This window comes from Oryctolagus cuniculus, chromosome 11, assembly GCF_964237555.1.
Source record: "Oryctolagus cuniculus chromosome 11, mOryCun1.1, whole genome shotgun sequence".
Classification (NCBI taxonomy): domain Eukaryota; kingdom Metazoa; phylum Chordata; class Mammalia; order Lagomorpha; family Leporidae; genus Oryctolagus; species Oryctolagus cuniculus.
Window position 1 is genome coordinate 123,084,636 of NC_091442.1, and position 25,859 is coordinate 123,110,494.

General features: G+C 54.5%; 1 protein-coding gene across 9 annotated transcripts in view; it reads left to right on the plus strand.

The window, feature by feature from the left end:
* MOV10L1 (Mov10 like RNA helicase 1) overlaps positions 1–25,859 on the plus strand; it is a 73,244-nt gene that overhangs the window by 16,677 nt on the left and 30,708 nt on the right. For 5 of the 9 annotated variants that reach the window (XM_051839219.2, XM_002723229.5, XM_008251458.4 and 2 more), the window contains 6 exons: positions 98–224; positions 1,188–1,382; positions 4,103–4,217; positions 10,351–10,528; positions 10,809–10,879; positions 18,247–18,338. In XM_051839219.2, the coding sequence (XP_051695179.1) occupies positions 98–224; positions 1,188–1,382; positions 4,103–4,217; positions 10,351–10,528; positions 10,809–10,879; positions 18,247–18,338 (778 nt within the window). Of the gene's footprint in view, positions 1–97; positions 225–1,187; positions 1,383–4,102; positions 4,218–10,350; positions 10,529–10,808; positions 10,880–18,246; positions 18,339–25,859 lie in introns of those variants that run through there. The other 4 variants (XM_070053073.1, XM_070053075.1, XM_070053071.1 and 1 more) reach the window with 3 other exon arrangements.

A 25,859-nucleotide genomic window follows, 5' to 3' on the forward strand; every position in this document is an offset into this window, starting at 1 on the left:
CTCGGCTGGTGTCTGAGGATGCACTTCCCCAGCATCCTAGTACTACGAGGAATAACTTTTCTTTTGGTCTAATTATGGATTTAAATTTGATTCCCAGGTGACTGTACCTGTGAAGACAGAGAGAAGGAAAACACTGCCTCAGAGAAGCAGGTGGCAGATGCTGAGCCTGGGGAGCTTGTCCCCCCAGGGGGGAAAACCTGCATCATGGTGGTGTGTGATGCAAAGTACGTGACTTGGGGTCTGGAGAGACCTTCCTTTGGGGACATTTGCACATTTTCCTTTTTATATTTAATGTATAATACTTGTAAGCTGGGTGTTATAAACTACTCATGACTGTTTTAGTATGACAAAATCATGAGAAAAATCATGGGTCTAGAAAATGCGCGAGTGCTGCCTGCCTGAGGCAACAGCCGCTGTGGTCTGATGGCCTGACCCACGTTCACAGAAAACGCAGAGCGCCTACGAAGCGTGCGTGGCAGGAGTGCCAGCCTCTGCTTCCAAGCCCTTCCCACCGCCACGGCTGCTCCTGTTTCCCGGCCAAGACAGCACAGTGTGCCCCAGGAGCATGACGGAGCAGGGGCCTGAGCTCCGCTGTCCCTCCCGCACTGGTCCCCAGCTGCCTTCCTCTTCCCACTGCCGCTGCTGGGGCTGCTCAGAAGTGTGTGGTCACCTGCCGGTGGGCTTCTGGGCCCCAGGTCTGCTCATCTCTCCTCAGTCATCAAAATCCATGTAATTCGAAATCTTTTTTTTAAAAAAAGTAAGCCCCATTGAATCACCACCCTCATGCTTGTCAGAATCAAGCCGTGGGTGACTGGCAGGCAGGCAGGCAGGCAGGCAGCGTGGCGGTTGCTGCCCTGGCTCGGGCTGCGCTCCAAGGCGCTGCAGACGCAGGCAGAGCAGTGGCGGTGTTGCCACAGGTGAGCCATGGCAGCAAGTGGGGCACATCTTTGGTCATGTTGTGCAGCTGTGATAGGAACCTGGGGATAATGAAAGCACTTTTCCCAGCAAGGCTGAGAGGCAGAGAAAAGACTATTTTACCTTGGGACGGTGTTGGATCACGTATCTTAGAAAGTCTCCTTTTCTCTGAAAAATGAAATGGAAAGCTGAGAGCCGTTGTGAATTTCTCTGTACCTGTATCTGCCTGTCTTAGGTGTGACTGAAGCTAATTTTAATTTCGTTTTTTCAAGAAATCCTGGCCGCTGCAAGGAGCTCCTTTTACTGTGTTTTTCGAATTTCCTCATTGGGCGACACCTTGAAGTCAGCGTCGTGAGTGCTGAGGAGTCCCTCATTGCTGTCCGCGAGCCATTTTCTTGGAAAAAACCTAAAAGCTGCCAGGCTTTGGCGCCCACAAAGACCACAGTTGTTGTGACCACACAGAAGAGGTGTGTGAGTGCAGTGAGCATGTGGCCTTCAGTGTGTCGGAGACGAGGCACGCGGCTCCTGGCAGGAGGGTCCCCACCCTTGCGGGGGGAGTTGAGCCTCTTTTCATGACTGTCTTGGGGGCAGGAGGTGTGTTTCCATGAAAGCTGGGTGGGTGGGCTCCATTCCTGGGGCTCCACAGCAGTGTGCAGAGGAGGTGCCTGCGCTGTCCGGTCCCACTGAGCCCCGCAGTCTCGGGGCGGCTCGGAGCAGGGCAGGATTCGCCCGTGGCTCCTGCTGGCCTCCCAGCCTCCCGGGCTCCCGGGCAGGGCTGGCTGCAGCGCCCTCCGCATCAGCTCAGCGTGGCTCAGGTGCAGTACCAGGACGCTTGTTCTGAAGGTAAGACACAGTCCATCCAGGAGTACAGTGGAGAGAGTGACCTGCGTTCTGGTGACGTTTGGCTTGGAACCTGGGGCCACCCAGGTCTTAACTGGGTGTGATCTTTGCTCTTCACACCCACGTTTCCCGCCTGCTTGTTGCTTTAAGTTTGCCGCCGTGTGAGGGTGCTTCGTAAGTTTACTTGAAGGTACTGTGGATATTCTTCTCCCACCGTTAAGATGTGGGCCTGGGCTCAGGGGCTGCCTTAGAATACAGGCAGTGTGTCACTTTTCTTTTTTTTTTTTTTTTTTTTTTTTTTTTTTTTTTTTGACAGGCAGAGTCAGACAGTGAGAGAGAGAGAGTAAGGTCTTCCTTTTTCCGTTGGTTCACCCCCCAAGTGGTTGCTATGACTGGCACGTTGCAGCTGGTGCACTGTGCTGATCCAAAGCTAGGAGCCAGGTGCTTCCTCCTGGTCTCCCATGTGGGTGCAGGGCCCAAGCACTTGGGACATCCTTCACTGCCTTCTTGGGCCACAGCAGAGAGCTGGACTGGAAGAGGAGCAACCGGGACAGAATCCAGTGCCCCAACCGGGACTAGAACCCGGGGTGCAGGCGCCGCTGGCGGAGGATTAACCTAGTGAGCTGTGGCACTGGCTGTCACTTTTCAAATAGTGGGAATTCTGAATCTCACACCACATGCTGTCCCAGTGGTAGACTGAAGGCAGGGATTATGGCCCTCCATTAAGCTTCAGACAGCGAGGCAGTGCGTGCTTTTTTAATGCTGGTGAACGCTGCTGAGCCAGCCCTGCCACCAAGGAGCTAAGTGATGTTGGGCGTCTTCACCTCCAAGCCTTCGTCTGCGTGTGAATGGGTGTCCTTGCGTTGTGTCATTTGAGGCCCAAGAGGGCGAAACAGTACAGTTTCCCAGTGCTGGGCGGCCACTCTCATCAATGAGAGTGACCGCTGGTCACATGCAGGCAGACTCCAGCCATGGCCTAGGAGATAGCAGAGTCCCAGGTGATAGGGTTTTTAATTACGGAGCCTTTGCAAACCCCTGATTCTCATCTAATGCTGCACCAAGTGACTTTCTAGCTAGCATTTGGCTCAGCAGGATCTGTGTCCCACATTGTCCCATTCCTGGCTCCAGCTTCCTCGAGCACAGGTCCTGGGAGGCAGCAGGTTGGGTTCCTACAGCCACCACAAGCGCTTCACTCCCTGGTCAGTGACTTCCCTTTGAATAGGAGCATGTCACTGCTTGGCATCGTCTGTGAGCAAGGGTGTAGGAGGCCCAGATCCTGGTTGGCTTGGGTGTGCCTGGAACACTGAGTGTCTGGGCCTGTCCACGCGTGGTGGTGGACGCTTGCTGCTGGCCGCACATCCTGCCAGGACCCCCAGCTCAGGCTGAACCGGGGCTTGGCCAGTCCTTGCCCACACAGAACGTGTTCACCGGGAGGCTGCCTTGTGCCTGTGCCTTTCCACGGTGCACAGCTGTGTTTTCCTAAGCCAGCGTGTCTTCTCAGGACCTTTGCCCTGTGTGTGTACATGTCACACGTACGCTCCATAAATCACAGGGTGGGGGTGACGACACCCAGGTGCTCAGTGGTGTCTGCAGGGTGGGCTGCAGTGTGTGCTGAGGGGAGGCGACACGTGAAGAGTAAGGAGGTTGGAAGTGTGCCCTCCCCTCTTCCAGACCCCAGACTGAAGTGAGGAGTTGGGGGGAGTAGGGGAGTAGTGGGAGGGAGTGGGTTTTTGGGCTGGCAGCCGAGTCTCCTCAGCTTCCCGGGTCTCACCCAGCTTCCTTCTCCCCGGTTCTTCCTTCCTCTCCTCCGTTGCTGCGTTAGACCTGTCCCCGCCAGCTCAGCCGTCCTCATCCTGCCCCTGGCAGACCTCAGTGACTCCCACCACAGCCCTTCAAAGGGGAGTGCAGCCTGAGGGGGAAGTGAAGTTGCCCAGGGGATTGACAGGCGGGGGAGGCAGGGGCCAGACAGGGCCACTCTCACTGGGTGCTCTTGGCATTGACGGGGGGAGTGTCCACACGGTGCAGCAGCAGGAGGAGCTGACTCCGTGGCTGAACAGCTTGGACTCCACGAGGCTCCTGGACTGCAGCCACGCTCCCCGTGAGCCAGAGCAGCTCTGCCGCCTGCGCACGGAGCGGAGAAGCCGGCCTGTGCTCGATGAGGGGAGGACTCCAGGGCTGAAGGCGGAGCTGCCGCTGACTTGGGCCGGCGGCTCGTGTGTCAGTGCCTCCCGGAGTTGAGCTGTGGCCCTGAGCAGGAGAGGACGTCTCCGTGCGTGCGATGTCTGACACGTGATGCTTGCCTGGTGATGAAACGGGTTTAGCTTGTGAATTTTTTTTTTTTTTTAAGGAACTCAAGACGACAGCTTCCAAGCTTTCTCCCGCAGTACCCGATACCAGACAGACTTAAAAAGTGCGTGGAGCAGAAGATTGACGTCCTGACCTTCCAGCCAATGCTTGCAGAGGTGGGAGAGGCTCTGTAGCTGGTGGGGTCTGCACTCCTCACACTCGAGTTGTTTTCCAGGAGAAGTGGTTGATGCTTTCTCAGATTGGTGCCTCGTACAGGCTTGTTCTTGCCTCAGGCAGCTGGGGATGAGGAGAGGAGCCCTCGCCTTGGTGGTCCCACTGCCAGGGCCTTGCAGCCTCGTCATCCGAGCCCTCAGCTGCAGCCCAGCCGCTCGTCAGAGCAAGCACTGCTCTGGGTGGAGGCTTCAGCCCCTCACCAACACAGCTCAGCCCCCAGGGCACATGCAGAGGGGCACCTGGGGAGCATGCCCCCTCACCGTGATCAGAAGCAGGGCAGGAATCCTCCCCTCCCTGTCTGCATTGTTGTTGATGAGTCGCTCTCCAGATCCGTGGAGGAGAGAGTAGCCATGTGGGCACTCAAGAGGGGGCCGAGGCAGAGTGGAGCTGGGGCCAGCAGCCTCTGGGCCTGCAGGAGGGAGGGGCAGGGACAACACACTGAAGTTACAAAGGCTTTGTAAACATTGAACAGTGTCCTGTGTAGCCTGTGAGGAGCAGAGGTGCCCCTCGGATGCAAAGTCCGTTGAGCTGGGCACCTCTGGGAATGTTTATGCTGTTCACACTCTGGCTTGCATCCTTTTGCGTTTATTGGTGTGGTCTGTTGTGCTCAGTGCTCCTATGTCCTGGAGGAGAGTGTGTTTATGTGTATTGCTGCCTGTTGGGGTGTTTCACCCTGTATCGTGGAGGAGAGTGTGTGTTGCTGCCTATTGGGGTGTTTCACCCTGTGTCCTGGAGGAGAGTGTGTTGGGGTGTTTCACCCTGTGTCCTGGAGGAGAGTGTGTTGGGGTGTTTCACCCTGTGTCCTGGAGGAGAGTGTGTGTTGGGGTGTCTCACCCTGTGTCCTGGAGGAGAGTGTGTGTTGGGGTGTCTCACTCTGTGTCCTGGAGGAGAGTTGTGTTGGGGTGTCTCACTCTGTGTCCTGGAGGAGAGTGTGTGTTGGGGTGTCTCACCCTGTGTCCTGGAGGAGAGTGTGTGTTGGGGTGTCTCACCCTGTGTCCTGGAGGAGAGTGTGTGTTGGGGTGTCTCACCCTGTGTCCTGGAGGAGAGTGTGTGTTGGGGTGTCTCACTCTGTGTCCTGGAGGAGAGTGTGTGTTGGGGTGTCTCACTCTGTGTCCTGGAGGAGAGTGTGTGTTGGGGTGTCTCACTCTGTGTCCTGGAGGAGAGAGTGTGTTGGGGTGTTTCACCCTGTGTCCTGGAGGAGTGTGTGTTGGGGTGTTTCACCCTGTGTCCTAGAGGAGAGTGTGTTGGGGTGTTTCACCCTGTGTCCTGGAGGAGAGTGTGTGTTGGGGTGTTTCACCCTGTGTCCTGGAGGAGAGTATGTGTTGCCGCCTGTTGGGATGTTCACGCTGTCAGTGAGGCCCCGTGTGCTGCTACTGTTGTAGTCCTCTGTGTCCTTAGTTTCTGTCTGCTTGTTCTGCTTCTCAGGAAGGGGACATGAGACCCCAACTCTGTTTGCCTGGTCCCCCTTGTTCTTTCCATCTTAACATCTGACACTGAAGCTTTAGTTTGGTACATGAGCTGGACCCAGCGCCGTTCCGTGTGAAGTGTCTCGGCCCTTACCCGGCACGGCTCTTGGCTGTCAGGTCTGCTCTGTTGGATGTCCACACAGCAGTGCCCTTTGCTGTGATGCGCTTGAGAGGAAGGTGCCCAGTGCCCTCCCTGCCCCGCTGTCAGCGCCCCCACTGTGGTGTGTTGGCTACAACTGATGAACCCACTGTAACACTCGGTGATCAGCCTGACTGCATGGTTTTCACTAGGGTTTTGCTCCTGGCGTAGTGTACACCGCTGCATTGTCATGCACGGGCTCAGTGCCCTGCCCGTTCATCCTCCCCCCCACCCCTGCCAGAGCTCTGCCTTGTTCAGGGTGTCCTGCAGGCTCCTGGGCGAGAGCCCTTCCAGGGGGGTCCTCCTCAGCACGCACATTGGGTTGGGTGCTGGATGCTGTTTCATCGGATGGGCCACAGTCCTTCATCCATTGCCTGTGGAAAGGCATCAAGTTCTGGCAGTTACGAGCAAAGCTTTGGTAAACGCTGTGTGTGTTGTTCATTGTGGTAAGATACTTGTGAACTTACCACCCTTTCGCCATTTTTGAGGGCGTGGTTCCCTGGCTCTAAGTACATAGTGCTGTGCGGCCATCACCACTGTGCACCCGCCGAATGCTTCCTTGTGTAAAACTGAAACTCAAAAAGCAACAGCAAAAATAAATAATGAAATAGGCCGGTGCCGCGGCTCACTAGGCTAATCCTCTGCCTGTGGCACCAGCACACCGGGTTCTAGTCCCGGTCGGAGTGCCGGATTCTGTCCTGGTTGCCCCTCTTCCAGGCCGGCTCTCTGCTGTGGCCCAGGAGTGCAGTGGAGGATGGCCCAAGTGCTTGGGCCCTGCACCCACACGGGAGACCAGGAGAGGCACCTGCCTCCTGCCTTCGGATCAGCGTGGTGCGCCGGCTGCAGCGGCCATTGGAGGGTGAACCAATGGTAAAGAAAGACCTTTCTCTTTGTCTCTCTCTCTCTCACTGTCCACTCTGCCTGTCAAAAATAAATAAATAAATAAGCCGCAACTCTGTTCCTGTTAGACCATAACTCCCCCACCCCCAATCCCTGGCACCCACACTTCCGCTCTCTGTGGATTGGACAGTGTGGGACCCTCCCCTGAGTCTCCTGTGGCTGGCTTATTTCACTTGGCATAATGTCCTCAGGGTTCATCTGTGCTGTAGCATGGAGGCTGATACCGCTACGGTGTGTAGACGGCTATGGTGTGTAGACAGCTACAGCGTGTAGACGGCTCGTCTGCTCATCTCTGATGGACACTGGGTTGTCTCCACGTCTTAGCTGCTAGGAGCCTGAGGTCTGTGAGACCATGCTCTCCCTTCTTTTGGGTGCATACCCGAAAATGGAATTGCTGGATCATAGGTGATTTTCTGAGGAGCCGCACACACTGTTTTCCACTGAGGCCGTGCTGTTTTACACCCTTGCCAGTGGCACACAGAGTTCCACGTCTTCATATCCTCACCAGCACTTATTTCCTGGTTGTCTTAGTGAATGTGAACTGGCATCTCATTGTAGTTTTTTTTAAACTATTTATTTATTTATTTATTTGAAAGAGAGACAGAGCTTCCATCTGCTGATTCACTCCCTAGATGGCTGTAATGGCCAGGGCTGGGCCAGGTCAAAGCCAGGAGCTTCATCCAGGTCTCCCATGTGGGTAGCAGGGGGCTAAGTAATCAGGCCATCTTCTGCCTTTCCCAGGCCATTAGCACGGAGCTGGATTGAAAGTAGAGCAGCCAGGACACAAACCAGAGCCCATATGGGATGTTGGTGCTACAGGCCATGGCTTGACCTTCACCACCACAATGCCAGCCCCTGTGCTTTTTAAAATTTTTTTTGGCCGGCTCCGCGGCTCACTAGGCTAATCCTCCACCTAACGGCGCTAGCACCCCGGGTTCTAGTCCCGGTTGCCTCTCTTCCAGGCCAGCTCTCTGCTGTGGCCCGGGAAGGCAGTGGAGGATGGCCCAAGTACTTGGGCCCTGCACCCCATGGGAGACCAGGAGAAGCACCTGGCTCCTGCCTTCGGATCAGCGCGGTGCACCGGCCGCAGCATGCCGGCCGCAGCGGCCATTGGAGGGTGAACCAATGGCAAAAGGAAGACCTTTCTCTGTTTCTCTCTCTCTCTCTCTCACTGTCCACTCTGCCTGTCAAAAAAAAAAAAAAAATTTTTTTTTTTTTTCTGCGGGTGAGAGAATGCTTCCCTATCCCTCCCCATCTGCAAAAAGCCTCCAACAGCTGGGGGCCAGGAGGTGGGGCTGGGGAGGACAGGCTGAAGCTGGAAGCTGAGAACTCAGTCCAGGTCTCCCGTGGGTGTGGCAAGGTCCCAGTCACTTGAGCTGTCACATGCTGCCCTCAGATTAGCAGGACTGGAATCGGGAGCATAAGGGGCGCCACTTAACCACCAGGCCAGATGCCAACCCTGTTCCTCTGTTTTTTTCTAAGAGTTTTCTAGATTTTAAATTTTGGTCTCTGATCCATTTTGAGTCGATTTTTGTATGATGTGTAGGTGAGGGCTTCATGGATATCCAGTTTTCTCAGCACTGTTTGTTGAAGAGACTGCTTCTCCATATGTGGTCTTTTTTTTTTAAACATTTATTTATTTATTTGAAAGGCAGAGTTAGAGGCAGAGAGAGAGAGAGATCTTCCTTCTGCTGATTCACTCCCCAGATGGCCGCAATGGCTGGAGCCACGCCAATCCAAAGCCAGGAGCTTCTTCCAGGTCTCCTACGTGAGTGCAGGGGCCCAAGGACTTGGTCCACCTTCTACTGCTTTCCCAGGCCATAGCAGAGAGCTAGATAGGAAGTGGAGCAGCTGGGACTTGAACTGGCATCCATATGGGATGCTGGCACTGCAGGCAGTGGCTTTACCTGCTATGCCACAGCACTGGCCCCCTCATGTGTGGTCTTAACACCATTGTGAAAATCAGTTGACTACATTCGTCTGTATGTCTGCCTTACGCCATAGGACACTGTTTTGATGACTGTAACCTTGTAACTTTAGAACTGAAGAAGTGGGGTTCCTTCTGTTCTTTTTTAAAAACTGTTTTAGCTATTCAGGGTCCCTTAAGATTCCATATGAATTCTTATGTGGGTTTTTCTATTTCTGCAAAAAAAAAAAGTTACTGGAATTTGAAAAGTGATTGCATCGAATCTGTTGGTCTCTGGGTGGTGTGGACGCCTTGTCAGCACTGAGCCCTCTGTTCCGTGGTCATGGAGCTTTTGCTTGGATGTCTCTCTCAGCGTGTGTGGCTCCCCCGCACAGGTCTTAACTCTGCGGTTAAATCTGTCCCTGAGAACTTGATGGCTTTGGTGCTGCTGTGCATGGAATCGCTTTCGTGCTTTTCTGTTGGGATTGCTCGTGGTGAGTGTTCAGGAACGCAGGTGGTTCTTGTTTTTTGATTGTGTGTCCTGCTGCTTTGCTGAATTCATGTATTCTAACAGATCCTGTGTTGTGGAACCTTCCGGGTTTTTCATGTAATAAAATTATGTCGTCTTCAGATACACATGGTTTGGCTTCCCCATTGCCAACGTGGGTGCCCTTTCCTTCCTGTTTCTCGCCTGACTGCCCTGGCCAGGGCTCCCAGTCTTTGGTCGGATTGAAGAAGTGAAGTGGGCTTCCTCCCCGTTCCTGACCTCAGAGGAAGTAGCGTCAGGCTCACCAGGGAGGAGGATGCCTGTTGTGGGCTCTTCCCAGAATTTCTGAATTAGTTTGAAGCAGATTCCTTCTATTTCTATTTGGTTGAGTATCTTTTATCATTAAAAGGTAGAAGTATACAAGGAATGTTTACCAAAATAGACCATATCCTGGGCCATGAAACAAATGTTAATAAATGGAAAAGGATTCGAACATATGAAATCTATACCAAAACTACAAGGAAATTATATTAAAAATAATGGCATAAAGATGTCCGGAAAACCCCTACATATAAGCCTACCAGAGGACCAGCTGTGGCACAGTGGGTTAAACCTGTGATACTGGTATCCTGAATTGAAGTGCTGGTTTGAGTCTGGCTGCTCCACTTCTGATCTGTCTCCCTGCTAATGGCATGGGAAAGCCGAGGATGGCCTAAGTGCTTGGGCCCTGCCACCCATGTGGGAGATTTCAATGGAGTTCTTGGCTGCTGGTCTTGGCTTGGCCTAGTCTGGGCCATTGTGGCCATTTGGGGAGTGAACCAGCAGATGGAATATTGATATCAATTTTATTCTCTGTGTCACTCTGCCTTTCAAATAAATAAAAATCTTCATAAAACAAAAAGAACCTCCCAGAAATGACAAGTTCAGCAAACATTTTCCTTCCTGGACTTCTAGGAAGTGTGCAGCTCTGGAGCTTTTGAGTCTAAATGGTTAAAACGTTCAGTGGTCCATTCTCCAGTGAGGTGGTCCAAGGCTGACCAGGAGCTCTTGCCTGCTGGCCACACTGCCATCCGCTGTCCCTGCCCTGCCCCCACAGCCACCTTTCCCTAGGCCTGAATGTGGTTCACCTGATGCTCTGCTCTCACTGACTTGCTGATTCATATGTTGTGTTTTTCAGCTTTTGAACATGTCAAACTATAAAGAGAAGTTTTCCACTTTGCTGTGGCTTGAGGAGATTCATGCAGAAATAGAACTGAAAGAATATAACATGAGTGGAGTCACCCTGAAGAGGAATGGGGACCTGCTGGTGTTGGAGGTCCCAGGGCTGGCAGAGAGCAGGCCTTCCCTGTATGCAGGTGTGACTGTCACTTGTCCTGTTCCAGCGCACACACCACGCTGGGGGGCCGTGCGTCTGACTGACAGCTCGTTCGTTACTCCTTTTCTCCCTCCGGGTCACAATGTCTGTGCCCGCTGAGAGCTGGGGAGCGCGTTTCCTGTCGGGTTGGCTCGGCTTCTCAGCAGCTGACCCGTGACGTTCCCTCTATTTGTTAGTTCCTCAGTGCTCGGTGTTACAGTAGAGCAGCGGAAGTTTGCCATTTTATCTTGCTTATACCTGGTAATGTGTCTTCTAACTAGGTGATAAGCTGATTTTAAAAACTCAGGAGTACAATGGACACGTCATCGAGTACATCGGCTACGTGATTGAGGTGAGGACGCTCTTGATGAGTTCACGGTGGACTGAGCCACCGAGGCTGTCAGGTGAAGGTGTTCCCTTGGGCTTGGGGAAGTGCATGTTTAAATAGTTTTTGTTGTGTAAGAGGAACCTGCATAAAGGCTATCATTGTCATCTGTGTAAAATACCCCTTTTAAGTTATATGCAAGGCCGGCGCCGCAGCTCACCAGGCTAATCCCAGCACACCGGGTTCTAGTCCCAGTCGGGGCGCCGGATTCTGTCCCGGTTGCCCCTCTTCCAGGCCAGCTCTCTGCTGTGGCCCGGGAGTGCAGTGGAGGATGTCCCAAGTGCTTGGGCCCTGCACCCCATGGGAGACCAGGAGAAACACTTGGCTCCTGCCTTCGGATCAGCGCGGTGTGCCGGTCGCAGCGCGCCAGCCGTGGCGGCCATTGGAGGGTGAACCAATGGCAAAAGGAAGACCTTTCTCTCTGTCTCTCTCTCTTACTATCAAAAAAAAAAATTATATGCAAATCGTGATGTTTGAATTTACTTAGACTTGGGCTTTCTTTTTCTTTTTTCTTTTCTTTTTTTTTTTTTTTTTTAAGATTTATTTATTTGCAAGTCAGAGTTACACAGAGAGAGGACAGGGAGAGAGAGAGAGGTCTTCCATCCACTGGTTCACTCTCCAATTGGCTGCAATGGCCGGAGCTGCGCCGATCCCGAGCCAGGAGCTTATTCTGGGTCTCCCATGCATTTTCAGGGGCCCAAGGACTTGGGCCATCCTCCACTGCCTTCCCAGGCCACAGCAGGGAGCTGGATTAGAAGTGGAGGGGGCAAGTGTTAACCTGCTGCGCCACAGCACCGGCCCCTAGATTTGGGCTTTCTGAAAGAGCTGGCACAGTGGAAGCTTCAGGAGGAAAATCAGCTGGAGAGTTTACAGTGGCAGAGTTGGGGTAAAGGGGAGTTTGTGACCCAGCCATTTCCTGGTACCCCTGGAGGCCAGGCGTGTTGAGTCCACACGCTGAGTCTGCATGGGAGGTAAGTGCTTAGCCTGTGTGTCACACAGCCCTCACCTGTCACCTGGTGTGGAAAATTCGGCAGGCAGCGAGCACAGGCATTTGATGTGGCAGTGAAAACAGCAGCTCAGATGACCTTGCCAGGGCAGGCGTTGGGGCACAGCAGGTTAGGCCACGGCTTGGACATCTGCATCCCTCGTCAGAGCACTGGCTCCTGTCCAGCTTCCTGCTGATGCATCTGGTAAGCCACAGGCTCAAGTGCTTGTGTCCATGACACTCACGAAAGAGACCAGAATGGAGCTCTAGGCTCCTGGCTTCGGCGTGGTCTGATCCTGGCTGTTGCTTTAGGAGAGTGAGCTGGCAAATGGAAGAGATCCCCTTCTCTCTCTCTCTCTCTCTCTCTCTCTCTCTCTCTTTCTCTCTCTCTCTCTCTCTCTCTCTCTTTGTGTGTCCCTGCCTCTCTCTGTCCTTTGCCTTTCAAATCAATCAATCTTAAAAAAAAAATATTTATTTATTTATTTGCAAATCAGAGTTACACAGAGAGAGAGGGAGAGGCAGAGAGAAAGAGAGATCTTCCATTCACTGGTTCACTCCCCAGTTGGCCACAACAGCCGGAGCTGTGCTGATCCGAAGCCAGGAGCCAGGAGCTTCTTCCAGGTCTCCCACATGGGTGCAGGGACCCAAGCACTTGGGCCATCTTCTACTGCTTTCCCAGGCCAGAGCAGAGAGCTGGATCAGAAGTGGAGCAGTCAGGTCTTGAACCAGCACCCATATGGGATGCCGGCACTGCAGGCCAGGGCATTAACCCACTGCACCATAGTGCCGGTCCCATAAATAAATCTTAGAAGGAAAGAAGGTGCCGTGTCCACACTGAAGTACGTGGCTGGATTCCGACTTCCCCTCCTGACGCCGGTTGCCTGCTGATGCAGGTCCTGAAGGCAGCAGGTGGTCACTCGAGTGCCTGCGTCCCGACCCGTGAGAGACCCGGAGTGAGTTCCCGGCTCCCAGCTCTGGCCTGGCCCAGCCCAGGCTGTCGTAGGCATCTGGGGCTTGGGGGTGAACCAGCAGATAGGGTGTATGTGTGTCTGCCTGCCTCTCAGAAGGGAAAACAAAGTAAGAAAATGAAAAGGACAACACCAAAGCCGTTACTTTGAAAGGAAATAAGAATCACGAAACATCTGACTTTGTCCTACGTTTGAGCTCACGCTGCCCAGCCTGGATGGCAGCGTCGCCCTGGCAGGACCCACCGGGCTGCCGAGCTGGTGCAGCGTTGGTGGGTGGAGACGAAGAGCTGCCGCGCTCATCCCTTCAGTGCAGTGAGGAAGGTGGCGGCAGTGGTGAGAGGCGGTGGAGGAGGAAATGGAGACTAGCATGTCGCAGGAGGCCTGACTGACTGACCTGGGACGAAGAGATGACGTCTGAGATTAAAAGGACAGAATTCTGTACGAAAAAGGGCACGGGAGGTCTCGGCACGGCCAGTGCTGTGGCGCGTAGGTTAAGCTGCCGCTTGCATAGGCATCCGTCTTGGAGAGCTGCTTCGCGTCCCAGCTAGTTTACTTGTGATGCTGCGCCCTGCTGCTGCACCTGGGAAGCAGTGGGTAGTGCTGAAGTGCTGAGTCCCTGCCGTCCCTGTGGGCGACTCAGGTGGAGTCCTGGCTTCTGGCTCCCCTTCAGCCTAGTCTGCCCACTGGCTGCGGTGGCCTTCTGGGAGGTGAACCAGTGGATGGAAAATACCTGCCTGTCTGCTTCTCCTGCCACTCAGATAAGTAGGTCTTGAAAAGAAGACGTGGAGGAAGGAAGCTGCCTTCTCCAGAGGGAGGAGCTCAGGCCTCCTGTCTCGGCCAGGACACGGCCACCAGCCAGGGTTCCTACAGACCGTGAGGGGCCCATGCCGTGCCGGCCACCAGCCAGGATTCCTACAGACCGTGAGGGGCCCGTGCCGTGCCGGCCACCAGCCAGGGTTCCTACAGACCGTGAGGGGCCCGTGCCGTGCCGGCCACCAGCCAGGGTTCCTACAGACCGTGAGGGGCCCGTGCCGTGCCGGCCACCAGCCAGGGTTCCTACAGACCGTGAGGGGCCCGTGCCGTGCCGGCCACCAGCCAGGGTTCCTACAGACCGTGAGGGGCCCGTGCCATGCCGGCCACCAGCCAGGGTTCCTACAGATCATGAGGGGCCCGTGCTGTGAGCAGCTCCTGGGGAAAGCCAGGCCTGGGAGCACAGCCGCACTGCGCAGGTCCCAGTTCACAAGGACACAGCTTCCACCAGCCTCAAAGAGGAGATGCCACACACGGTGGTGCTGGTGCCTCGCTGTTAGCTGCCGTGCTCAGGCTGTGCCAGGAAGCTGGGTGTGAGTCAGCTCCGCATTCCCACAGCAATGTCTGCGAAAGGAAAAGAGGGTTTATTTAGCTATGGCTCCAGGGTGAGGTCGAAATAGAGTGATGCAGGCTCTGGCAGAGGACCGCTGGCCGCCGGGGGGGCTCATGCAGGGCAGAGTCGGCGTGGCCAGCCAGCAAGAAGAGAAGGCACAAATGCTAGTCCTTGGTGACTGCTCCACAGGGCTTCTACTTTCCAAGGCCCCTCCCCCAAGACCCCGCCTCCTAAAGGGGCTACCACCTGCCAGTAGCACCCCCTTGAGACCGAGGCTTCAATACATTGGCCACTGGCAGACCTCCCTCTTCTAGACCGCAGCGGGGGCAGCCGTCAGGGGCTTTGCCCCGCCAGGAAGCCCTGTCCTCCAGACGAGGCCTGAGGCAGCCATGACGAGAGCCTGCTCGGGGCACCACTGGGGGTGGCCCTAAGACCAGACCTTCTGGAGGTGCCTCCCCGACAAAGAGGTTATACTGGGAAAGTCGGGGTGGGAGCAGACAGCCAAACTCTGCTCGCAGGAAGTGGGTCGGGGTCCAGCTGATCAACACGGTAACCTCAGCGTCTATGCCCCGTGGTGGGGGGAGATGACGTCTGGCTGCTGGCTTTGGGGGAAGAGTTCAAGGTCTGGTGATGCCCTGGAATCTGCTCGCAGTGGTCAGCATCGTCGGTGCAAAGGCAAGAGAGACTGAGATGGGGGCCGTGCATTTTGGTGGTGAAAACCCAGGTACACGTTTCCATGTGCCGAAAATAAAGCTCCCCTGTCCTTGCTCTCAGCCGTGAAATTCCGATGACAAGACTGGAGTGCCTGGCTGGCCATGCTGTGTCGTGAGCCCGGCACAGGGGCACTGGGTGCTGCCTGCCTCTGCCGTGAGGCCATGTTTTCCTGTCATCAAGATTCGTGGGGGAGGGGAGGACAGCACTGTGCGCAGCAGGTTAAAGCCCTGGCCTGAAGTGCCAGCATCGCATACGGGTCTGTTCAAGTCCCAGCTGCTGCTTTTCCAATTCAGCTCCCTCCACTGGCCTGGGAAAGCAAAAGATGGACCAAGTCCTTGGGCCCCTGCATCCATGTGGGAGACCCAGAAGAAGCACCTGGCTCATGTCTTCAGATCAGCTCCTGCCATTGTGGCCATTTGAGGAATGAACCAATGGATGGAAGACCTTCCTCTGTTTCTACCTCTCTCTCTAACACTGTCTTCCAAATAAATAAACATTTTTTAAAAAAGAAAATAATAGAAATCTTAAAAAAAAAAAGACCCTGTCCCCAGACTCAAAGGGCGTGTCAGATTCTGGCAGCCTGGGTTAAGCCACCACGTACAATGCCGGCATCCCAGTGGGCACTGGCCCGAGTCCCAGCTGCTTCACTTGGGACCCAGCTCCCTTCTAATGTGCCTGGGAAGGCAGTGGAAGGTGGTTCCAGTGCTTGGAACCTGCAGCCGTGCGGAAGACCTGAATGAAGCTCCTGGCTTGGGCTTGGGCTTGGGCTTGGGCTTGGGCTTGGCCCAGCCGCAGCTGTTGTAGCCAACACCCTCACCCTCACCCCTCTAACTCTGCTTTTCAAATAAAGTAAATCTTAAAAAAATAACAGAAGAAAAGGCGTCCGTTTTGCACGAGTGTCGGCATCCATTCTCTTGTAAGGAACTTGCTCCTGATGGTGACAGCACTGACCCTTGGAGAACCAGCATCCACGTTCCACAAGGTGGCGCTGTAGCCTGTCCGTGCACTGAGTCAGTGTGCACAGGCCACTTGAGGGGAAGGCGGCGATTGCAGACAGGACCTTAGGCGGGAGAGGAAAGCAGAGGAGGGCACCGCTCTTGGGCGGGCGGGTGGTGTAGCAGGTAAGTGGCTGCTTGGGACACCCCTGTGTCCTGTCAGTGCCTGGGTTCAAGACTGGCTGTGCTCCCGGGTGAGCCGTTGTGCAGCCGCGCACCCTGGGAGGCAGCCGGTGATGGGCACTCAGGTGCTTAACTCCTGCCGCCCGCATGGCAGACGCGGATTGAGGTTTTGGCTCCTGGCTTCAGCTTCACCCAGCCTTGGCTGTGAGCATGTGGGGACTGGAAGGTCTGAACTCTCTTTCAAATAAAATGAAGTAATTGCCGTTGCCAGCCAGTTGAGAAAGAACCGAAATCACAACTTGGTCCCCTTCCGCCTGAGGCCAGCTCCAGGGTTAGCAGCACTGCAGGTGGCTGGACAGGGAGCGGTCCCACGTTGTTCAGGGGTCACATCGTGCCTGGCCAGTGTCCACTGTCAGCTCCATCAGTAGTGTGGCAAGGCCATCCCTCTGCCCCCCCCCCCCCCCCCCGAGCAACCACTCGTCTTGGACTGTGGGGCCTGTCAGGCTCGCCGGCTCCATAGCCACCTGCGCTGTTGACCACATGGCATGGGGGTCCCAGGACAGCCAGGTGGCCACCTTGGACTCCAGGTAGACCAGTTGTGCTGAGGGGAAGCACTGGGCCCCACAAACTCTGAAGAAACAGGCAGGAGCTCTGAGAAGAGGCACAGCCGAGCAGCCCGCTGTGGTCCCCGTCGCACTCGGCTGCACCCCACGGTGGCTCACTCAGTTCACAGTGCAAGCCCTTGGCTTCAGAAGATGGTTAGGCGCCTTGGTGACGTCCACCGTCCCACAGTGTCAGAAGCTCGGGGTTACAGACTGCACGGTCAGGTTGGCCGGGTCTGAGGTCTGGACCACGTCTGTGCTTGCCTCCTGCAGCTGGCTCTCAGCAGTGGTGTGTGCAGGAGGCTGCAGGAGGTGTGTCTGGCCACTGAAGCTGGAGCCCGGGGTCCTCACACAGGGCCGCCACTGGGGGTCCCCAGGTGGGGGTCCTGGGGAGGGAGGGCTCCTGTGCTAGCCGTGCTGGCAGGCCACAGGCATGGCTTCTGTCTGCTGCGGCTCCTTCCCGTCCGTCTTTTTTTTTTTTTTTTTAAGATTTTATTTATTACGTAGAGCTACAGATAGTAAGAGGGAGAGGCACAGAAAGGTCTTCCTTCTGGTGGTTCACCCCCCAAATGACCGCAGAGGCCAGAGCTGCTTCCAGGTCTCCCATGTGGGTGCAGGGGCCCAAGGACTTGGGCCATCTTTCACTGCCTTCCCAGGCCATGGCAGAGAGCTGGATTGGAAGAGGAGCAGCTGGGACTTGAACTGACCCCATATGGGATGCTGGCGCCGCAGGCGGAGTTAACCTCCTGTGCCACAGCGCCGGCCCCAGCCCTGTTTGTGTCTCACAGGAACGCTTAGTGTGCTTCAGCATCACCCTGACGTGTCCCTCGCTGTCCTGTGCCTGCTCATCTGGTTTTAACTTCGTATGTGTGGTGTGTCAGCTTTCCGTAAGGGGTCCTGCCAGTGTGTGATGTCCTTGGCCCTGAACTGCCGGTGCTGTGAGACGTGGCAGTCATTTCCCTGGGTTCAGTGGCCTTTGACTGTAGATCCGTTTTCATGTCTTTTCACTTGGAGACAGACACCTCTGCTGAACTGGTTGCCTTTTTGGGGTCGTGGTTGTGTCTGTCAAGAGCAAAAAGCCCTACTGGTGAGAGTGATTTCCTCATCCAGGTCACAGACTTCACAATGGCTCCAGGTCAGCCTCCTTACCACCTGAGGGCTCGGGTTCCTGTTTCAGGCAGGGTTCTGCTTCCTGTGCTTCCTCCCACGCGCCCTCATCCTCTCCTTGCCTGCTCTCTGGTCTGGAAGCCTCAAGGGAGGCGTCCCACAGGCTGTAGTTCCCTGTGCTACCACTAGGGGTCGTGGGGCCTTTCTGTGGAGGCAGAGCTGCAGCCGCAGACCCCTGCCCTGAGGGCCCCGGGACAGTCTAGCTAGCGCTTTCGCTGGGAGTGGGGATGTCGCCCCTCCTGTGTGAGAGATTTAGCGGCGTATGTCGTCCTTTTCAATTGCTTTTGCAGACATTTAAAATTTTGACTTAAATCTGTGAAGTACATTTCTCATAGTGTGTTGCTGGATGTAGATATAAAATTATTCCAAGAAATCAAGTAAAATGTCTGGAAATCAAATGGTGTGTTTCTCTTTTAGATTCACGAAGAAGATGTAACTCTTAAACTGAATCCAGAATTTGAACAGACATACAACTTTGAACCTATGGATGTGGAGTTCACGTATAACAGGTGATTCATGCCCGTGCGCGTTTCTTCATGGCCAGGAGGGTGGCGCTGCAGTGCCACAGGAGACACTGTGGCTCTCTGGAGGGTGTGGAGATAGCGGGCGCGGTGGGGGTGCTGGCCCCTTTTCTCAGCGGCTCGCTCACTCGCACAGCAGTGCTGTGGCTCGGCTCTCCCTCCCCCTCGCTCATTCCCAGCCCTTAGCAGGGGGCGTGCTCTTACTTCTGAAGAGGAGTTTGCCGTCTGCACAGCGTATCCTGTAGTTGTGAACTTTACAGAAGGGCTGACTTGCCATCTGTAGCTGTGGGATTGCCTTTTTCACTCAACGTTATGTCCGTAGGTTTCTCTGTGTTCTTTAGCTGCGTCCCAGGCTGTTGTGTGCGTTGTGCCCTGTCTGGTTTCCTGCGGGTGGGCAGTTTTCCTTCGCCTTGTCAGTGTGTTGCTGTCACGCATGAGCAGCGCCGCAGTGCACTCGTGCGTCCTCCGGGAGCCTGGTTTCTGCACTGGCTGTGGCGCTCACATCGCGCGCTGTCTGGCTTACGTTTCTCTGATTGCTTGGAAGTTGGGAATCTCCATGTTTGTTGTATAAAAGTCTGTTGAACAGTCTGCCTGATCGTCTCACGTGCAGGCGCTCTCCTGTGCTCTGTGCCTACCTCTTCCTGGGTGTCTCTTGTTGTACAGCTTTGTTTAAAATACGTTCTGATTAACGAAGGCTGACTGTAACGTCGGATTGTTTTTTGCTAGAGTAGTGCTTTTGAGTCTTGTCTCGTGCTGGGGCCGTGGTCAGACTGGGATATGTGGAGGGCAGGTGCGTCATGGATCGAGGTGGTTGGTTCTCTCTAAGGTGTTTGGCCGTGGAAGTGAGGACAAGGTGCAAAGAGCCTGGTAGCTGGAGAGGCCACTGAGGGGACTCTGATGTTGGGGAGGCACCAGCGCCCGTGCAGATGCCGGAGAGAAGCTGCCCGATGGAGTACGTGTGAGGAGGTGGGTTTGCAGCTGGAGCAGCAGCCTTCGCCATTGTGGCGGAGGAGGGACAGCCGCAGGCTGGTGCATTCCCGGGGACTTCACCAGAGCAGGACGCCGTCCAGCAGGGGACACCTGCTGTGGTTCTGATTTGTGTTTCTGCAGGAACTGATGATGTCCCCCACCTTCAGCACACTCCCTTGCCGCGTGTGCGTGCTCTTTGCGGTCGTGTCTGAGGCCACCTCCTGGTTCCTGTTCGGTGCCGTCTCATGTCATCCTGGGGTGGGAGGAGCAGGGAGCTCCTGTGGGCCCTTCGCAAAGGACAGAACAGTGCTCTTCAGTGTGCGGGTTTCTCATGCCTTCTGTTAGGTTTGTGGCTACCTGGTCAAGTTTTAATGCTCTTGTAAACTAATTTAAACTTGATCTTCAATTGCTTTTTCTAGAACTTACCTTTATAAAGGCAGTAGATTTTTTGTATTTATGTTGTATCATGCAAGCTTCCTAACCCTGCTCTGTTTACAGGTTACATTAGGCTCTTTTGCAGTCACGTGTTCAGAGACAGCGTCATGTCTTCCAGATGCATTTGATTGGTTACTCCATGTCTTACTACACCAGCTAGGAGCCCTGCCAGCGTTGAGCAGACCTCGTTCCTGATCATAGAGCAAAATTTTCAGTCTTAAATCATTGAAAACCATGTGAGCTGTAGCTAGTCTGTAGTAACCTTTCTAAGGTAGAGGAAATGGGTTCCTAGCTTTCTGAGAGTTTTCAGTGAGAGTGGATACAGGGTTTTGTCAGGTATGGATTTGTTTTGGCTTACGGTTTGGGAAGTACACAGACCAAGATGACTTTGGCATCTGATGAGATAAGAGCGTGGCACCATGGAGGGTCACACGCTGAGGCAGGAGCCGGAGACAGCAGTTGGGTCCAACCTGGCTCTCAGAAGTCACCCTGTTGTAGGAGCTGCCTTCTGAAAGCACACCTGGTGCCATGGGGGCCTCAGCAAGCCCTGCTCTTGGACCCCATAACTGGATTGAATTTCCATCCTCTTACTACTGTCACTTTACAACTTGGAGGCTTAAAGTCCACCATGAATTCGGGAGCCAGATCCTGTTCGGATCGTAGCAGTCGGTTACGCTGGTTGGTTTCTTTCCTCCCTCTCTTCCTTCTTTTCTTTTTCTTTCTTTAGATTTATTTAATTATTTGATTTATTGAACAGACAGTGTTAGGGGGAGAGAAAAAGAGAAAGACGTCTTCCATCCACTGTTTCACTCTCAGATGCCCACTACAGCTTGGACCAAGCCAGGCTGAAGCCAGGAGCCAGGAGCTTCATCTGGGTCTCCTTCATAGTGGCAGGGGCCCGAGCACCTGGACCATCATCTGCTTTCCCAGGCCATCAACAGGGAACGGGATCAGAAATGGAGCAGTCAGGATGCGGGCACTGCAGGCAGCAGCCTAACCCCTGCCCACAACACTGTGTACGCTGGTTGGTTTTCTAATGTAAAATCAACCTTGCAGGGACGGCGCTGCGGCACAGCGGGTTAACACCATGGCCTGAAGTGCCGGCATCCCATATGGGTGCCGGTTCTAGTCCCGGCTGCTCCTCTAACAGTCCAGCTCTCTGTTGTGGCCTGGGATAGCAGTAGAAGATGGCCCAAGTCCTTGGGCCCTGCACCCATGTGGGAGACCCAGAGGAAGCTCCTGGCTTCGGATCGGTGCAGCTCCGGCCGTTGAGGCCATCTGGGGAGTGAACCAGCGGATGGAAGACCTCTCTCTCTGTCTCTACCCCTCTCTGTAACTCTGTCTGTCAAATAAATAAAATAAATCTTTTTTAAAAAATCAACCTTGTTCTCCTGGAATAAGCTGTGCTTGGTTATGATGTGATTGCTGCTGCTGCTGCTTTTTTTTTTTTTAACAGGCAGAGTTAGAGACAGACAGAGAGACAGAGAGAAAGGTCTTCCTTCTGTTGGTTCACCCCCAAATGGCTGCTACGAACGGTGCGCTGCGCCGATCCGAAGCCAGGAGCCAGGTGCTTCCTCCTGGTCTCCCATGGGGTGCAGGGCCCAAGCACTTGGGCCATCCTCCACTGCCTTCCTGGGCCACTGCAGAGAGCTGGACTGGAAGAGGGGCAGCCGGGACTAGAACCCGGTGTGCCGGCGCCGCAGGCGAGGATTAGCCTAGTGAGCTGCGGCGCCGGCCGTGATTGCGTCTTACGTGCCATTGGACCTGATTTGCTAAGATTCTCTTCCTTTCTGCGTATGTGTTCACGGTGCACACTGGCGTCCCCTTCTCGTCTCTTTCCTGGAGGCGTGGGTGTGGAATGGCCATCTGCTCCTCCTTAAGTGTTTGGGAAGACTCAGCCCTGAGACCGCTGGCTCTGAAGTTTTCCTCCTGAAAGATTTTTAAAAACAAGTCTGCTTCTTGTAGAGGAAAGGTTTATTGTCGGGTGGGGGAAGACCAGTGCGGGGGAAGGGCGTGGAGAGCACGTATGTGAGAAGCAGGTCCTGTTATACCTTTATGGGGGGGAGCACGTATGTGAGAAGCAGGTCCTGTTATACCTTTATGGGGGGGAGAGCTCGTATGTGAGAAGCAGGTCCTGTTATACCTTTATGGGGGGGAGCACGTATGTGAGAAGCAGGTCCTGTTATACCTTTATGGGAGGGAGAGCACGTATGTGAGAAGCAGGTCCTGTTACACCTTTATGGGGGAGAGCACGTATGTGAGAAGCAGGTCCTGTTACACCTTTATGGGGGGGAGCACGTATGTGAGAAGCAGGTCCTGTTACACCTTTATGGGGGGGAGAGCACGTGTGTGAGAAGCAGGTCCTGTTATACCTTTATGGGGGGGGAGCACGTATGTGAGAAGCAGGTCCTGTTAAACCTTTATGGGGGAGAGCTCGTATGTGAGAAGCAGGTCCTGTTACACCTTTATGGGGGGGAGAGCACGTATGTGAGAAGCAGGTCCTGTTATACCTTTATGGGGGGAGAGCACGTATGTGAGAAGCAGGTCCTGTTACACCTTTATGGGGGGGAGAGCACGTATGTGAGAAGCAGGTCCTGTTATACCTTTATGGGGGGGGGGAGCACGTATGTGAGAAGCAGGTCCTGTTAAACCTTTATGGGGGAGAGCTCGTACGTGAGAAGCAGGTCCTGTTATACCTTTATGGGGGGAGAGCACGTATTGAGAAGCAGGTCCTGTTACACCTTTATGGGGGGGAGAGCACGTATTGAGAAGCAGGTCCTGTTACACCTTTATGGGGGGAGAGCACGTATGTGAGAAGCAGGTCCTGTTATACCTTTATGGGGGGAGAGCACGTATGTGAGAAGCAGGTCCTGTTACACCTTTATGGGGGGAGAGCACATATGTGAGAAGCAGGTCCTGTTACACCTTTATGGGGGGGAGAGCACGTATGTGAGAAGCAGGTCCTGTTACACCTTTATGGGGGGGAGAGCACGTATGTGAGAAGCAGGTCCTGTTACACCTTTATGGGGGAGAGCTCGTATGTGAGAAGCAGGTCCTGTTACACCTTTATGGGGGGAGAGCACGTGTGTGAGAAGCAGGTCCTGTTACACCTTTATGGGGGGAGAGCACGTATGTGAGAAGCAGGTCCTGTTACACCTTTATGGGGGGGAGAGCACGTATTGAGAAGCAGGTCCTGTTACACCTTTATGGGGGGGAGAGCACATATTGAGAAGCAGGTCCTGTTACACCTTTATGGGGGGGGGAGCACGTATGTGAGAAGCAGGTCCTGTTACACCTTTATGGGGGGGAGAGCTCGTATGTGAGAAGCAGGTCCTGTTATACCTTTATTGGGGGGGGGAGCACGTATGTGAGAAGCAGGTCCTGTTAAACCTTTATGGGGAAGAGCTCGTATGTGAGAAGCAGGTCCTGTTATACCTTTATGGGGGGAGAGCACGTATTGAGAAGCAGGTCCTGTTACACCTTTATGGGGGGGAGAGCACGTATTGAGAAGCAGGTCCTGTTACACCTTTATGGGGGGAGAGCACGTATGTGAGAAGCAGGTCCTGTTATACCTTTATGGGGGGAGAGCACGTATGTGAGAAGCAGGTCCTGTTACACCTTTATGGGGGGAGAGCACATATGTGAGAAGCAGGTCCTGTTACACCTTTATGGGAGGGAGAGCACGTATGTGAGAAGCAGGTCCTGTTACACCTTTATGGGGGGGAGAGCACGTATGTGAGAAGCAGGTCCTGTTACACCTTTATGGGGGGGAGAGCACGTATGTGAGAAGCAGGTCCTGTTACACCTTTATGGGGGAGAGCTCGTATGTGAGAAGCAGGTCCTGTTACACCTTTATGGGGGGAGAGCACGTATGTGAGAAGCAGGTCCTGTTACACCTTTATGGGGGGAGAGCACATATGTGAGAAGCAGGTCCTGTTACACCTTTATGGGGGGGAGAGCACGTATTGAGAAGCAGGTCCTGTTACACCTTTATGGGGGGGAGAGCACGTATTGAGAAGCAGGTCCTGTTATACCTTTATGGGGGGGAGAGCACGTATTGAGAAGCAGGTCCTGTTATACCTTTATGGGGGGGAGAGCACGTATTGAGAAGCAGGTCCTGTTATACCTTTATGGGGGGGGGAGAGCACGTGTGTGAGAAGCAGGTCCTGTTACACCTTTATGGGGGGAGAGCACGTATTGAGAAGCAGGTCCTGTTATACCTTTATGGGGGGGAGAGCACGTATTGAGAAGCAGGTCCTGTTATACCTTTATGGGGGGGGGGGAGAGCACGTGTGTGAGAAGCAGGTCCTGTTACACCTTTATGGGGGGAGAGCACGTATGTGAGAAGCAGGTCCTGTTACACCTTTATGGGGGGGAGCACGTATGTGAGAAGCAGGTCCTGTTACACCTTTATGGGGGGAGAGCACGTATGTGAGAAGCAGGTCCTGTTACACCTTTATGGGGGGGAGAGCACGTATGTGAGAAGCAGGTCCTGTTATACCTTTATGGGGGGAGAGCACGTGTGTGAGAAGCAGGTCCTGTTACACCTTTATGGGGGGGAGAGCACGTATGTGAGAAGCAGGTCCTGTTATACCTTTATGGGGGGAGAGCACGTATGTGAGAAGCAGGTCCTGTTACACCTTTATGGGGGGGAGAGCACGTATGTGAGAAGCAGGTCCTGTTATACCTTTATGGGGGGAGAGCACGTGTGTGAGAAGCAGGTCCTGTTACACCTTTATGGGGGGGGGAGAAGTAGAAGCAGTAGATCCCATTAGGGTGGGGTGGAGCTGACACCTGTGGTTGGGCCATCTGGTCACCTGGCTTCCAGCAATGACGGCAGGGGCTAGAGCCTAGGACGGTGTCTGGGACATAAATCATGCCACAGACAAAACCACACCATTTTACTAATATTCCCCCCTTTTGTGTTTTATAAAGCACATGTTGTGTGGTATTACATCAGCCCCAAAGTCCAGGAGGGGCGGAGGGCATTCCCATTTCTTCGTGGTGATTGGCCTCTTCTTGAGTGAGCTCGGGCGCCTGTGCCTGTGCCTGTGCCTTTGAAGGGACCTGTGCGTTGTGGAGTCAGGACGCCACCCCATCCCCCGCAGCGTGCAGGCCCGGCCTCGCACAACTCGTCCCCGCCCTCCTCAGTCTCGCCTGCTGCCCTCCCTTGCCGCACCCACCGCAGCTCCCCGGCACTCACCAGGGTTTTCTCCTGTTTATTCCGTGTTTTCTGTGCTTTGGCTCTCATTTGCTTGTCCACCTTCGTTTGGAGGAAGTTGAAGTCATGGACTTGAGACTTCTCTGGGTGAGCTGTTGAGTGCTGGATGAGTATCACCCTGTTGAAGAAAGTGTCCCCTCACTATAGCCGGCCGCTCCCAGTGTCCCCGTCCCACCTTCGCCTCCTGGTGCAGTGACACAGACACAGCAAGCGCCGGCTCTGTGCCCCGGGCAGCGCCTCCGCCTGCCCAGGGGGGCCGGAGCCTGGCGCAGAGGACGCCCCACTCCGTGCTGCACTCGTCCTCTGGAGTTCTCGGTTTCTTTGTGTCTCTGTCTGGTGTTTGCCGCTTGGTGTCTGATGTGCTTTGTGCTAACGATGATAAGGAATTACTCATCGAGTTCTGTTTTAAGACCTTGCTCTTGAGTACTTATTCATTTGACTCTTGAGCATTTCTTCAGATCATCATTTTATTCCTCAACCTGTTCATTCGATGGAGTGTTTTAATGAGAAAACTGAGGCCGGCTGGGGGGCCGGGGGCCGGGGGCCCCTCAGACACAGGTAGAATGTCCTCGCCAAGCAGGCTGGCGACTGCCGACCGGCATCTCGCCACTAACAGCTTCTTGTGCTGCATGTGTGACCTTGCAGCTCTAACTCTCACCTGCAGGGTGGGTGCAGGCTTTCACCCACAGCTGGAGGGGAGGGGCTGGGCCCCTGGGGAGAGCTGGCCCGGCTCCAGGAGATCTTGGCTATCTTGTGTGACCTTGCGGTTTTAAACCACACCTTCAAGTTCGTTGCAGTCTTCCACCCGAGCTAGCAGAGGAGGGGGCTAAGCCCCTAAGGAGAGTCTCCAGGAGACCCCGCTATCTCCTTGAGTCTCAAGCCAA